The sequence below is a fragment of the Alnus glutinosa genome, chromosome 2, assembly GCF_958979055.1.
Source record: "Alnus glutinosa chromosome 2, dhAlnGlut1.1, whole genome shotgun sequence".
In the NCBI taxonomy this organism is placed as follows: Eukaryota; Viridiplantae; Streptophyta; class Magnoliopsida; order Fagales; family Betulaceae; genus Alnus; species Alnus glutinosa.
In genome coordinates, this window is record NC_084887.1 from 4,997,501 (window position 1) to 5,012,500 (window position 15,000).

General features: G+C 33.0%; 1 protein-coding gene across 1 annotated transcript in view; it reads right to left on the reverse strand.

Annotated features, from left to right (window-relative positions):
• Positions 1–4,837: 4,837 nt before the first annotated feature.
• LOC133860209 (isoprene synthase, chloroplastic-like) overlaps positions 4,838–15,000 on the reverse strand; it is a 23,586-nt gene continuing 13,423 nt past the window's right edge. The window contains exon 5 of the mRNA XM_062295855.1: positions 4,838–5,086. Within this exon, the coding sequence (XP_062151839.1) occupies positions 4,838–5,086 (249 nt within the window). The remainder of the gene's footprint in view (positions 5,087–15,000) is intronic.

Below are 15,000 nucleotides of genomic sequence, written 5' to 3' on the forward strand. Positions count from 1 at the left end.
GCAGGCTATGGAGGAGGACACGTACGTTTATGAATTATGGTTAACCTTGGATGACTATTCTTGCCGATGACGGAGAGAGGGGGGGCCCTCATGGACCCTCAACTCTTAAAAAACTAATAATAATAATTAAGGTTAAAAAAAAAGATAATAATTAAAGTTTTTTTTCTTTTTGTCTATAGCCACTTACAATAAATTTTTTTTTACCCCTTAACCCCGTCCTTCTTATTATCTCTTCACTTGGTTTCATCTAATTTGGAACGATAGTTTTATTGTCAAAACTTTTTTCTCTAATATTTTACGGGTAACAAAGGACATGTCTGAGAAGGCAACAATAGAAGGAGCTTTACATAGTTGTAGAGGCTTTGTTTAAAGTAAATGAAAAGGGTTTAGTAAAACAGTGTATTGGAAGAAGACATGTCTGGATTTAAGGAATCATACGCCTGACAAGCTAGGCTCGATTTCCTAAGGATGGGTGGTAAAAATAACGTAAAATGGACAAAAATAGCATGATGGCATTAGAAAAGTCTAGAAGATATGCGTTTCATTTGTTTTGTGTTACGTTTAACAGAATGTGTTTTGTGTAGAATATAATATGTTTTGTATAACAATTAGTAAGCTATTGTGTTACTTAGAATGAACTGTTATAACAAAAAGAACAAGAGAATGTTAGTTTCAAGCGCTAAGTCATTCAAGTAAAGCCTTGCAAGAGAGCTGAGAAGCACACAATTCATTCAATTGAAATTTTTTAATTTCAATATAGAAATTGAGACTTTTTTTATTTTTATTTTTTATTTTTCATTTTCTGAATCTTTGGACAGCGGTTTTCTTTACTTTTTTTTTTTTTTCAAAAAACTCTCTTTCACTTTTGCTTATTGATTTTTAATTTGAAGGGAAAATTAAAAATATCAAAACTGGGTTATGTTTAATTTCCTTAAAATTAATTTTCCTTTATATATGTACTTTTACCCCTACTTAAGAAAAAAAAAATTATTTGGCCCCCTCCCATTAAAATGTCTAGCTCTGACACTGATTTTTGCTGCATCAAAAGGTAGAACCGGCAGAGATCGTAGACTGAATTTGCTGTAAATGAGGTCTGCATGCAGGACGAAATGTTATGCTCCTGAGATGTGCTGGTCTGACTGGTTCATGTGGTTTTGTTCTTTGTGGTTCCAGTCTACTGCTGTTTCTTCTGGTGCAATTGCTGTATCAGCTGATTTCTGTGTAGTTTGTTAGCTCTTGTTGGGAGTGAGAAGGTGCTTTGTTGTTTTTGTGTACCAGTTAAGTCTGGTAAAATGAAGCTTGTTTATTTGAAAGCAGAATTTATTTAGGCCACAGAGCAGAGTTTATGTAAGGCACAAGTTTGGAGTAGACAAAATTATTGTCCATTGTACAAGAGATGTTGAATGATCAGTATGTGGATGGTCCCAAGAGTTGGAGAGACATGGAAGCAGCAAGCATGTGAATGGTCCCAAGGTGTACGTGTCTGGGTATATACCTCCGATTATCGTATCAACCAATGAAAATCTCCAATTTCCTCCCCAAGATTTCACTCATTTCTCAATCACTAGGTATCGAGGAGGCGTAGGTTGACTGTGAACTTTTGATTATTGCTTGTCTGCATCAAAATGTGGAGAGAGCGTGGGCAGAGATCACGAGTCTATGCACGACACTCGGGCCGTAGATGATACGCTGAATCAGCATGTGTGAATGGTTCTTAGTGTCTCAGGGCACATCAAATTTAGCCAGACCAGCAAAGAGTTGCATTTTTTATGACAATCAACTTTTAAGATAGGATCACTTCCTATATATATACTTACCATATTAATTAACTTTTGGACTCGTGCAAAGACTCCAACCTCGCTAGCTGGTAGGCGTGACGACTCTAAAAAACTGTTTGCACCACAAAATATTCGAATCTTAGACACAATGCTACAAGATGAAAGTCCTTATCACTTAAGCCAACACATCAGGATTAAAGTATTTGAATGAAAAAAGAGCAAAGTGGAAAGGGTAATTAGAATGAAAGTTCTTCTTCCAACCTTTCCTCCGAAGAGGAGATTAAGGGACGCCCTTTTGAAATTGGGGTTTGAATAAGTGCAATTTTTAAAAATAACGATTTTGAATTGCAATTTCTAAAATAACATTTAGGGTTTAGTAAAATTTGTTAAAAAGTACTTTAATGTTGATTGAGTGTTTGAATAACAATAATATAAAAAGTACGGTTTTGCAGACAAATTACCCATAAAGACATCATTTATAAAACTAAACCTAACGGTTGTCAAGCCACCATTTCAGCTCCTTGCAAGTTCCTGCCTCCTCCCCTTATCACTTTTATTATAAGTTTAGATCTATTACAATTTATCAATCCTAACAGTAGCCGTGCGCTATGGCGCGCTATTATTGCAATGAATCTATCATTGGCACTTTATTTATATCAAATTTGGAAAGGATAAAAATCATTTTTCAACTCATCTTTTACCCAACTCAATCTGGGTATTATAGATGAATGAATTCATTATTGAGTTCGTGGGATTTACATATAAATCCTATAATTTCAATGTAAATTTGCAAAAGGAATAATTAAGAGATGATCGAGATGGAAAATGATGTGTTTGTTGGCTCTATCAAAAACAAATCTCGTACTGTACATGTGCATATATACTAGTTGTTCTATAGATTCTATAGATTCTTTTACAAATGTATATATCCTAGATCACTAAGAAACGATGAGATTTACAAGAAAATCATCACATCCCTCAGCTCTCTGGCCTAAAATGCAATGTAAAGGTGAGCCACAAAAAAATCAGCCTTTTTTAGTCATTTTTGTTTGGAGTCGTTTTAAACTAAAACAATTCAAATTGTTGTAGTCGTTTTCGTCTAAAAAGACTCAAAATTGTTCGAGTCATTTTGGTAAAAATGACTCCAATTAGAGTCCTTTTTAGGTCTAAAATGACTCTAGCCTAGAATTAATAGGCTATATGTTGAGTCGTTTTTATGCCAAAAAAAGGTCTAAAGAAAAAAGGCTCAAAATACTTGATTTTTTGTAGTGAACATAGTTGCGTAGGGCTAAACATTAAAATGTAATTAACAAGAGAGGATCCTACATCCAAAGGGACTAGTCTCTTATTCAGAAAGAGTTTGAAAATAATCAAAACTGTTGTTATCATGCACAATAATAATGAATAATAAGGAATCGAAAAGAGAGAATAAGAGAATTGAAAATCAAAATACAAATTTACGTTGTTTGACAATATGCCTACGTCCACAGGACTGAGACTATATTTTAGTATATGATTTAAGATTACATCATAGAAAATCCTAATTGTACAGACATATTCTAGAAAATCCCAAAATATCATGTCTCGTACCTCTAACTGGCCACTATATTGGTCTTTTAGTAGTACTCTTTATGACTGAGAGAAAATGAGCCACTTGTTCAAATACAAACTTATCCAAAAAACAATAAATAGGTAAAGTATAATATATATATATATATATATATATATATATATATATATATATATATATATATATATATATATATATATTGTTGGTACATTTTCCGGTATAGTGACGTGTCGCCTAGTGATTCGCTACTGGGTTCTGATCTACAACTTCGATCCTGCAAAAGAACAAACAACTCGTCGGGGGTGTCGACTACGCCCACTCCGATGCTTAAGTATGGTGTTTTTAATCTCAAGAGCTCAGAGAATTCATGTTTTCATACCTGGTGCGACGGTCTTATTTATAGGCCGGACTTGCGGTCTTACTAGAATTCTTGACGCCTATTTGGACTAGGAGTTTGAGTCCTAACTTGGTTGAACTTTAACCTTATCTTCAGGGAATTCGAATGAGATTGTAGAGTCCGAAATTGATTGCGTTCGTACCTCTTTAATCTTAATTCCGTATCAATAATTACCTTATCCCATTAATTATGGAATTGTGGCTTATCCTTGATCTTTTGGGATACTATCCTTATCGCATTCTAAGACAACTGCGGCATACTTCAGCCAACCTCCGAGGTGATAATATCCGAGATGTATTCGCTCCGACTTGGAGATCTCGGGATATTGTCGCACCATAACAGGGTTGTGTAAGGTCCGAGATGTTGTTACTCCGAGACGTTTATTACTCCGAGGTGTCGTCACACCGGCTTGATATCACCCCGAGGCGCTATCACACTGACTTGATATCACCCCGAGCCGTTATCACTTCGAGGCACAAATATCCGAGATATGTTCGCTCCGATTAGACTAGGAGATCTCGGGATATTTCATACCATCACCTGGAATGTTAAGACCGAGACGTCATTATACCTAGACGATCTTTCCTTTGCTGGGTTGTAACAAATGTCCGAGATGTAACTCCGAGATGGGTTGTAACGAATGTGTAATACCCCAGTTTTTTTAAAAAAAAATTATTAATTGGTTTTATAAAAAAAAAAAAAAAAAAAAAAAAAACTTATTGAGTAAGTTAAGTTAACTTATTCAATTAGTAGAGAGAAAAAAAAAATAAAAAAAAAATCACAACTTGCACGGCAAGTTGTCTTGTTTATTAAATTTTTTCTCTTCTTTCTTTTCTGCATCTTCCTTCTTCGATTACTTTTTCTTTCTCTCTTCTTCCTTCTTCTTTCTAGTTTCTTCCTTTTCTTCTTCTATATCCGAAACCCATGGAGAAATCAGAGAAGAGAGGGAGAAATCAGAGAAGAAAGGGAGAGATCGTGAGAGAGGGAGAATCACTGAGAGAAATTGAGAGACCGAGAGAGAGAGATTCAGAGACTGATCGAGAGGAAGAGAACCCGGGTGAGACCCGACCAACCCAGACCCACGTTCGTGGGTCAGCACCGATAGTCGACCGGAAGCCCGATTTCCGGAGGGTCGACGGCGGGCTGACAGCGTCGTCCAGCAGAGCAAGGGCCGTGAAACCCGAACGACCCATCAAACCCGAAGAAAACCCGAGAGATCCGAGAAACCCGTGACTCACGACCCGTGACCGTTGAACCCGACGGCGTCGTCCAGTAGAGCGGAGGCTGTTTTCCGGCGAGACAAGTCGATTTCCGGTGGAACCCAGGGCGAGTTCCGGCCAGCTGTAGAGGACCCGTAGCAGACCCATGCTAAAACAGTACCGGTTTCCGGTGGGTTCGTGGTGGGGAAATTTTTCCGGCGACCCGAGTCCGTTTTCCGGCAAAATCAGAGATGATTTTCGGTGGGTTTTCTCAGAAATTCTCTGGGTAATCTCTTGTAATTTTTATGGGTTTAATTTCTTGATTTTTCCTCATTTCCAATTGTGGATATTTTGGATAGATTGCATTTGATTTGCTATGGGTATTATTCTGAAAATCTTGATGAGTTGTGAATGATCGGCTTTGCCTTCTGTTTTGGGGTCCTTGTTTCGGCTAGCCATGTGGGTGTGTGTTGTGTTTTTGGATAATTCTCTTAACGGCCAAGTACCCCTGTTTTAGGAAATGATCTCCCCTGTTCCAGCCACAGTGTTTTGGTGAGGATCTATATGATTTTGTGTTATTAATAGATAAATTGGATGTATAGAATTTTTTGTTATTTTGGGTGTTGATCGATTATCAGTTTTAAGTGTTTGGGTTAAAGTTTGATTTCTGGTTGAAGTTGATTGGGTATTTTCTGGATTGTGTTTGTTGGTCGGCTGGACTGTGTTTTGGGATTGAGGAAGGTGTCAGTGAATAGGTGTGTGAAATAAGTATCGGCCGTGTCCCCTGTTTTTGATTTAAGGATTATGAGGTGTGATTATTGAGGTCCCTGTGTGTTGATCTTGGCTGAAATACTGTCCTTTGGTGATGGGTATTTTGATTTTGAGGTTAGAATAGCTGAATGAATATTTAAGTGTATTTGTATGTTAGTAACCGGATCAGTGATGAATTTTTAAAGAATAGATTTCCTATGTTGGCCATATGGTGTTTTGGAGATTTGTTTTAGGTTGTTTAAATGAATAGATATTGGAATTTTATTTGGAGGTATTTGGCTAGATTATTAAGTGATATATATATATTGTGTTAAAATTGGAATGGGTTAAATTTAGTTCTAATGGTTTGCTAACTGAAATTAAGTCCCTAGGGGGCTTTTATTGTAGATTAGTTATGATGTGAGGTATTATTTGGATTAGTGTAGGTGTGTGTTATGTTTATTTTAATTAAGTTTTAGGCTACAAATTCTAGAATATTCTTCTAAGCTTCTTCTTTCAATTTATTTAGGTAAAAGCTCGATCTTGATGCTAATGGAAAGTCCAGGTAAGGGGATACAACACCGAAAAACCCCCAACAAGATTTTATTATAAATCTTTTGAAAAAGTGTTGGGGATTTTACAAAGCATTTACGTATGTGATTTTTAATGACAAGCTTTTATTACTCATATGTTATTATTCAAGAATTTGTGCATAAATTACAGTTATGATTAAGAGCATTTTAAAGTTTTGATTTATGCATATATGATCAAAGGTATTTCAAAGTTATAAATTATGCATACTTACAATGAGGAAAAAGAGAGCATTTGAAAGATATGATTACAGAGAATTCCAAAGTATATGATTCTATTCAAGAATACAGTTTTGAAAGAAAAGAGATTCTAAAGTTAAATTCTGCACATGACTACAGTTATGAAAACGGCTCTTACAGTTTTGAAATAAAGTATACAGATAAAGCAGAGCCTACAGTATTGCAGAAAATCGTTCATGTGCAGTAACTGTTTAACCCTGAGGCACTATTACAGGTAGGATTGGTACCCATAGGGTAGCATGGCAAGCATACCATGTGTTGGTGTGCTACCAGCCGATGTTAGCCTTCACCTAGGGAAGATCCCCAACTCGGAACCGGCTCTCCCCTGTGACGACAGGCTGAGTCCATAGGTCTGTGTGACAAAAGCCAACGTGCTCCGCTCACGGGTAACAGCGGTTTAGAGTCTATAAAGGGTTAAACCACAGAGAAAGGATTAAAGAGAAAACTGATAAAAAGAATATACTGGATCATAATAAATTGTCATTCTCATTATTAAACTGTCATTCTTATACCATTATTCATATTCTTCAATTCTATTTAATTGTTCATATGCCATGCCACCTGTCCTAAAACAATACATTTCACTTTATGAATCATGCTTTAATATGTGTTTTCTTATAAAACATAAACAGCCTAGCATATCACTTCCCAGACAACTATTCATAACTTGAATCTTGAACTTATACTCAATCTAAAATCACATATCATATTCATACTTTTAAACATCATCGTAAATTTTAACATACTCAAAAACACTTAATTCATCTAAAATAAATTAAAATCAACATACTATTGGTTTAGGTTATAAATCAATTTACATTATGCAATTCATCATATGTGAAAATAATTCTTATCAGTGAGTAGAATAAATCTGTCATTATGCATGACTAAAGATTATGGCATAAAGGTTTATAACATGTTTTATTCCCCTGGTGTTGTATTTTCCTTACTGAGTTGTCGAACTCACCCATTTTTCCTCCACCCCTTCCCAGATGACAACAGTAAGACGAAGTCTTTTCCTTGTAAGGGCGTAGACCTCCCTGAAAGCGATAGTTCGTGATGAACCGGCCAAACCCTAGTTTTGTATAGTATGTTTTGTTCTTTTTGGAGTTCATGACTTTGTAAAGAATTATTAATAGAAAGGTGTAAAAATAGGAAATTTTAAATTTATATGTTGTAATTGCATGCTTCCATTTGAAAGGTTTTAGTACTTAAACTCACGTTTCCCTTATTACCCAAAACGGGGGCGTGACAGAATGTCCGAGACGTAACTCTGAGATGTTTCAGAATCCACGTGTCTTTGGGGTTAATTTTATCCCCAACATATATATATATATATATATATATATATATATATATATATATATATATATATATATATATATATATATATATATATAAATCGCATTCTATCTTCTAAGTTATTATGTTAATTATTTTAAATTAAAAAAAAAAATAGTAGAAAGGATATCCATTTTAATATTCCTTTTAGTAAGTTATATTTTGATCGCATCAATTTATCAAAATTCCAATAATCTTCAAATAAACTATTCTTACTTATCTCTATTTTAAATTACATTATTTTAAATTACATTAGACCATATTATTTCTTCTTATTTTCCATCACCAAAATGCTTTATTTACAAAACAAGAACTACAAAAAAGTACGTGGAAAATAGAGCAGTTACCTTATATTGGTTTCATTCCCTATATTTAGGAAAAATTTCATGAAAAATATCAAAAAACTTCACACAGCAGATGTCCTATATTTAGATGAGGGAGTTGGGAATGAATAGTAATTGCCTATGTATACATGTCTACTATTCCTTCATTATGTATTATTTTAATATAAAAGAAGTATAATTAATTGATATAAGGAATAGAGAAAAAGTAGGAAAAAGAGAAAAATAATAAAATAAGAGTAAACAAATAATATTTAATTGATATAGGGAAAAGTAAAGGAATCTATTATGAAATATTTTTTTATAAGAAAGCAAAAAATAGTTTTGTTTCCTAAATATAAAGAAAATGATTAAAAATTTGCTGTTAGTGCTCTTAGTGGCAATCAAAAACCGGTACAGAAGGTCAGAAAATGCCGACAAATTTCCAAACTCCTGCAACAAGCAAACCAACGGCCCTGCCCGGCACTTTCCGTTTAAATGGACTATTTTTTGATCAAAAGCAACTTTTGATGTCACATCAAAAGTTGTTTTTGATTAAAAAAATTATTTTTTTTATTAAAAAAATCTGTTGGGGGCGGTAAAACGTCTCCAAATATCATTTTCCCCTACTACCTGCAACAATATGTATATTAAAGACTCATCAACGATACCAATAAAATAAAATTAAAAAAAAAAAAAAAAAAAGACTCATCAACGATGTCCCGGCCGGTTGCCACCTACAATTAAAGTGTCAAGATTTTTGCATAATCTCGCTAAGGACATTAAATGGCCAGTTTTTTGTAGTGCAATCACCATCTGTCAATTAATTAGTCTTCGTTTTCCTTCTTTGTCGAGATCCTTAATCTGGCTCATTAAACCAGCTGTATGTACTGAAAGCTAGGGCTTGATGATAATTATTCCCCTTTCACTTTGATCCGTCCATTGAAGTGTATAGTTCTGTCTGTCCTACATCAGTACGACTATCTATTATTTAAACTGGTTTGTAACAAAATAATTTTTAAAAGTGACATATGTTATTTAATTTATTAAAAAAAAGCATGTATTAAACACGTGTTAAAAGAAACGTATGTCACTTTTAAAAATTGATTCGTAAAAAATTTATTACATATTAACTGATCTAAAAAAAAATTTGTCCAATTTAGTTTTGTCCCAATTTTGTTTCACTCATGAACCCAAATCCAAGTATAAGGTTTTGGCTTTAAATGCACTGTTAAGATTGAGCGGTCTCATCCCAGTATTAGTGAGTTATAATTAATCATGAGCATTTATTGGTAGGGGACGTTTTACTATCCCTGCCTTCTTCTTTTAAGTAAAAAATAATTTTTTTTTTTTTTTATCAAAAAGTGACTCTTGATGTGAATTTTGATGTCACATCAAGAGTCACTTTTTGATAAAAAAAAAAGTTGTTTTTTTATTCAAAAATCCGGTTGGGGACGGTAAAACGCCCTCCAGCATTTCCTATTAATCATATGAGATGGTAGAATTTAGTGTAACGATATAATATTGTCCATTTTTTACTCATCCGAAACCAGACTTCCTAATAAGTCACCTATCCTAATACTACTATTGCATAAGTACGCTTAATTGCGAAGTTTAATAGGTTCATTGTCATTACGGCTTTAAAAACCATTGTGTAAAGAAGGGTGTGAATATACATATAAGAACATCATTATTTGCATAACCAAGCGATGTGTGATGTCACAAAAAATACCCTCTTTTGGGATCCAGCGTCTCCATTGGCGATTCTCATGGGATTACCACATTCTTAGCGTCCCAATGAATACCCACTGGCGACCCTCATTAGCTTGTGCACACTCTCCCTATCTCAAGCTGGGCAATAACTCTGATACCATTTGTAACGACCTACTCCCAACGATACAATATTATACGCCTTTTGGCTCTCCTGAATGAAAGTATTTCTCAAGATGTTACCTATCCTAGTATTACTCTTACACAAGCAAGTTTAATTACAGAGTTTTAATAAGTTCATGACTATCACAACTTTAAAACGTTTTGTATGAAGAAGAGTGCCAAAATAAATATAAGCATGTCCCCATTCTTATACCTAGCTAGGTGATGTGAGACATCACATTTAGTGAAATTAAATGTGTTATTTAATTTGTTGACGGCTTGCCATTGTTCTTTTTAATTGAAATGTGACAAAACTTGAAGCTAATCAGGAAATGTTAAAGCTTTCTATGGGAACAATTAAAGCTATATGCTGCCTTAATTTGTTCCTTAACATGCTGAAATTTTCGACAGTGTTGAAGTCATTATAATTACATGAGAACATGGATTTAAGGTGGGTTTGCATGGCCGACTCGATATATTTTGAAGTCTTAGATGAGAAGTTTAAGTGAAACTTTTTATTTAAAATTAAATATTAATTGATTTAAAATTATATTTTTATTTAAAATTCATTCTTATCGCTTTTTAGGATGCAAAATTACTTACTATGTTTATATATTCGAGTTTTTTAATGTTTTATTTTTTATTTTTATTTTTTTTTTATAGAAATTTCTTTTTAATTAATAGTAAAATTAATCAATTTAATCTTTCTTGTGACATTGTTGATCGTAGGTAGGATTTTATTAATTTTAATTTTGAAAAACTTCTCTCTGCAGAAGTAATTGTAACAAGTATTGTCAATAAAATTTTATAAGCGATACTTGCATTAGGAAAAAAAAATCAAGTCTTTTTATATAATTTTTTTTTATTTTTTTTATTTTTTACTTCAAGTCTTTTTATATAATTTAATATTTCAATTTGAACACTTTCTTCTATTTATAAAATTTCTATTCAAACTTTTAGTTCCAAAAATAAAAATTTCTGGAATGATTTTAAAGAATTAAATAGTAAGTTATTGGGAAATAATGAAAATGGAGAAGAAGAGAGAAATTCAAATTCGAATAAGACTTGAATAGGAAAATGGAAATAAAAAATGGAAACTTATAAAGAGTAGGATTTGAAATGAAAACTTAGAGTCTTTTCCATTTTCTTAGTTTTTTTTGCTTTCTTTTTTTTTTTTTTTTTTTTTTTTTGCTTTGTTTTTGTTTTTGTTTGTTTTTGTTTTTGTTTGTTTTTGTTTTTGTTTTTTGTTTTGTTTTGTTTTGTATTTTGTCTTTTAATGTTGGATATAACTTAATACCTTCAATTTTAGTAATTAAGGCCTTCATAATTTTTGAAACTTTCTATATCTTCTAAGTATTTCTTTTATTTTATTTTTTCATTCTATTTTATCTTAAAACGTTTGACTTAACTTAAAGACTTCAATTTTGGTAATTAAGGCCTCAAAAGTCAGACTTTTGAGACTTTCCATATCTTGTCAAAATTTATTTATTTATTTATTCATTCTATTTTGTCTTTGAACATTGGACTTAAGGCCTTCAATTTTGGTAATTAAGGCATTCATGTCTTTTGAGACTTTCTATATCTGCTTAACATTTTTTAATTTTAATGCATTTCTTACCATAATTTGAAGCCTTATTAAAGTGTATTGATGATGATTAAGGCCATTTTTTTTTATATATATATATATTTCAGTTGGAGGCCATAGGCGGCCGCCTATTCCGCTTAAGACTCCCGCCGCCCCGGGTCTAAGCTGAAATGAATTAGTGGCTACCATTTCAATTAATTCTGATAAGGTCAGATTTCTAGTCATTTGTGGCCGGCCAGATCGATGCAAATGACTAGCTTGAAGGATATTCATCTAAAAGCCAGCGCGCAGAACAATACAAACACAAAGAAACAAAGCTATCTAACAGAAAACAGCAGAGTATAGAAGCTTTCTATACAATTCTGCAACTACTAACTAGCTATATAACCTGTACATCTCAGACTGCTCACTAAGAACTTATACAAATGGAAGAAGCTTATAATTATTTTTAGATGGAGAAAGGCGAAAGGTTGTGGTCCTTTTTAAGCTTACTGTTGACAACACAACGACAAGTCATAGGTTACATTAAAATGACAAACTTAGAGCTAGTGTTGATAAAACACTAAGCTCATCAGACCAAAGAGTTGTCATTGTTCCTTTTGATTCAAATGCGTATTACTGGGATTTCATATCTGTGAATTTATTTGGAGATATAAGAACATCACAAACCCGGCGTGGAAAGACAAACTTCAAACCAGAGCAATGGGGAGGGGGTCACTACAAGAAAATTGGTGGTTTGAGAGCACTTTTAATTTCATTGGTTTCCTTATCGCAACTATGCCGAAATGCATATATATATATATGACTCTTGTTGATTTTGCTCTTTTCGAGTTCCTTAACTGAAGAGGTTGAACTTGATTTTGCTTCTGAAATGGAGTCTGACTTGGATTCTTCAATTTTTGTTCTTACACTGCTTGACTAGATGATTGAAAGCAAAACTAAAATGTTTTTCTGTCGAGTGTAGACGAAAACGCAGGAGGACTATCGATCGTTGGCCACTTTTGGAGGTATTTGTGGAGGTTATCGAATCAAAGCTAGATTTCAGTACGTAATGCCTATTGATATCATCCTCAAACCGATGGGCAAACAAAGGTTGTCAATCGGTCTTCGGGAGGCTTGCTTCAAGGTTTGGTGGGGTATCACTTGGAGTCATGGGATCAATACTCATGACTAAACTCGGTACTCCGATTAGTAGCTCTACTAATCGGAGTACCGAGTTTAATTATTTAGTCCATTTGTTATTGTACGTATATGGATCTAATCGTAGGGCACCATTAGACCTTGCACCAGTTCTTGATTTGAAGAGATCGATCGAGTACATCCCAAGGCTGAAGATCTAATTACTCAACTTCAGGAGATTCACAAGGTGACTGTTCAGAACTTGCAAGATTCTGTGGCCAAGTACAAAGCAAGTGCGGATCGGAATGAAAGAATATAGGTTTCTAGTTGGAGAAAATAGAAATTTAATTTGCTGCTCATAAGATTGGACTGGTAGAAATTGATGGGTTTGGGCCCATACCATTGGGCAAACATAAGTTATCCACCTTATAAGGTTCACTTACCCAGGTGGAGTCAAACTTCCTGGCCCATTCCCACGGCCCAGTAAAGGTAATCCACTGCGTAGCTAGCAGTAAATCAATTTATTTACTTATAAACGGAAGCAAGTGACTGTTATTACAGTTACTGTACAATAACTCTAAAAAATGTTAATCATATATGCACTATCACTTTATTTCACATTATATTTTTTATTAATTTTAAAATTAATAATTTATTATTCAACAGTTTACACATATTGACCGAACATCACCCGTATGCATACCTGCTTTGAACGTCACTGCCATCTACTTTTTATTAAAAAAATAAATTTTAATCAAAGAAAAATTGTATTTAATGTCACATAAAAACATTATTTTCAATAAAACTTACTATTTATTAAAAAACTAGGCGGTGGGGGACGGGAAAAAAATAAATAAATTTTAATAAAAAAAATTGTATTTAATGTTACATAAAAACATTCTTTTCATTACAACCTACTATTTATTAAAAAAAGTAGGTGATGGGGAACGGGAAATAAAAATAAATTTTAATAATAATAATAAAAAATTTGTATTTAATGTCACATAAAAACATCCTCTTCATTAAAACCTACTTTTTATTAAAAAAAACTAGGTGGTGGGGGACGGTTTTAAATCATTTTCCTGATGTACTAACGTTTTTCTGTGACGCAAGGCTGACGGGGTCTGTCCTTTTGAGCTTATCTGGTGAAGTAACTTCTTTCTACCAATTTAAGGTCCTACTGCTACATCACTAAATAATGCTAGGACCGCTGCATTTGCGTTTTGCAAGCATTTGTTTTGTGAAGTTTTTATTGAGTACGGTCAAAAGTGCTTGTTGTGATATAAAGTATAAAAATTTTAAAATTATTTTATAAAAAAGTAAAAATTTTGTTTTATAGTAAGTTTTTTTATTTGAATATCAATAAAAAATTATTGATGTAATATAAAAAATGAAAAAAAATGTTAGAATATTTTGAATTTAACATTTTTAAAAAAAGTGAAAAAAAGAGAAAAGAGAAGAAGATAAGATGCTTACCAAACACCTCCGGTAACTTTTCTGACCCATATAGTAATTAATTGCCTCCATTTCAAGTTTCAACCTGACTGTAGTAAGATTTTCGTGCCAAAAAAAAAAAAAAAAATCATTAAGAGGTTCTCTTACATATATCGATACATTACTTTTTACTTTTCAAAGAATGACTAGTTCTGTAATTACACCGATTGTAATAAATTTTATACAGTTTAAAAAATGACTTAAAGCTTAGTCTGTGGGAGGATTTTCTATATATCGATTGTAACTACGGTTAAAGCGATAGGTAATAATTGAAGTAAAATTAGAAATTTAGTGGAAGAACTTTAATCTTCAAATGAGTTTAAAATTGCTCCATGGGCCACTAGCTTTTGTGATTGTATGTCATGAATATATTGGGAAAGCTTTTAAATTTTCTGAGCAATCAAACACAAAACCAAAGACCTTTATTGTGAATACTAACTGTTTGAGTTTGTAGCATGGGAGTATTTCAGTTTGAATAGTTCAAAATAATTAAGTCTCTATTTTTCAATTTGAATTGGATGGATAGTTGGTGTTTATTTACAATTGCTGTTAAAATTATCTACCTTATATGCATGCATCCCTGCTCATATGGATCTTTTTGAAAGTGTTATGGGCCTTTTTGTTCTTTTTTTTTCTTTTTTCTTTTTTTTTTTTTTTTTTTTTTTTTTTCTTTTTTCATGCCTATGTAATTTTAAGTAACTAACCCTGTTTGACACTAGGTTTAGTGTTTTAATGTGAAAATTAT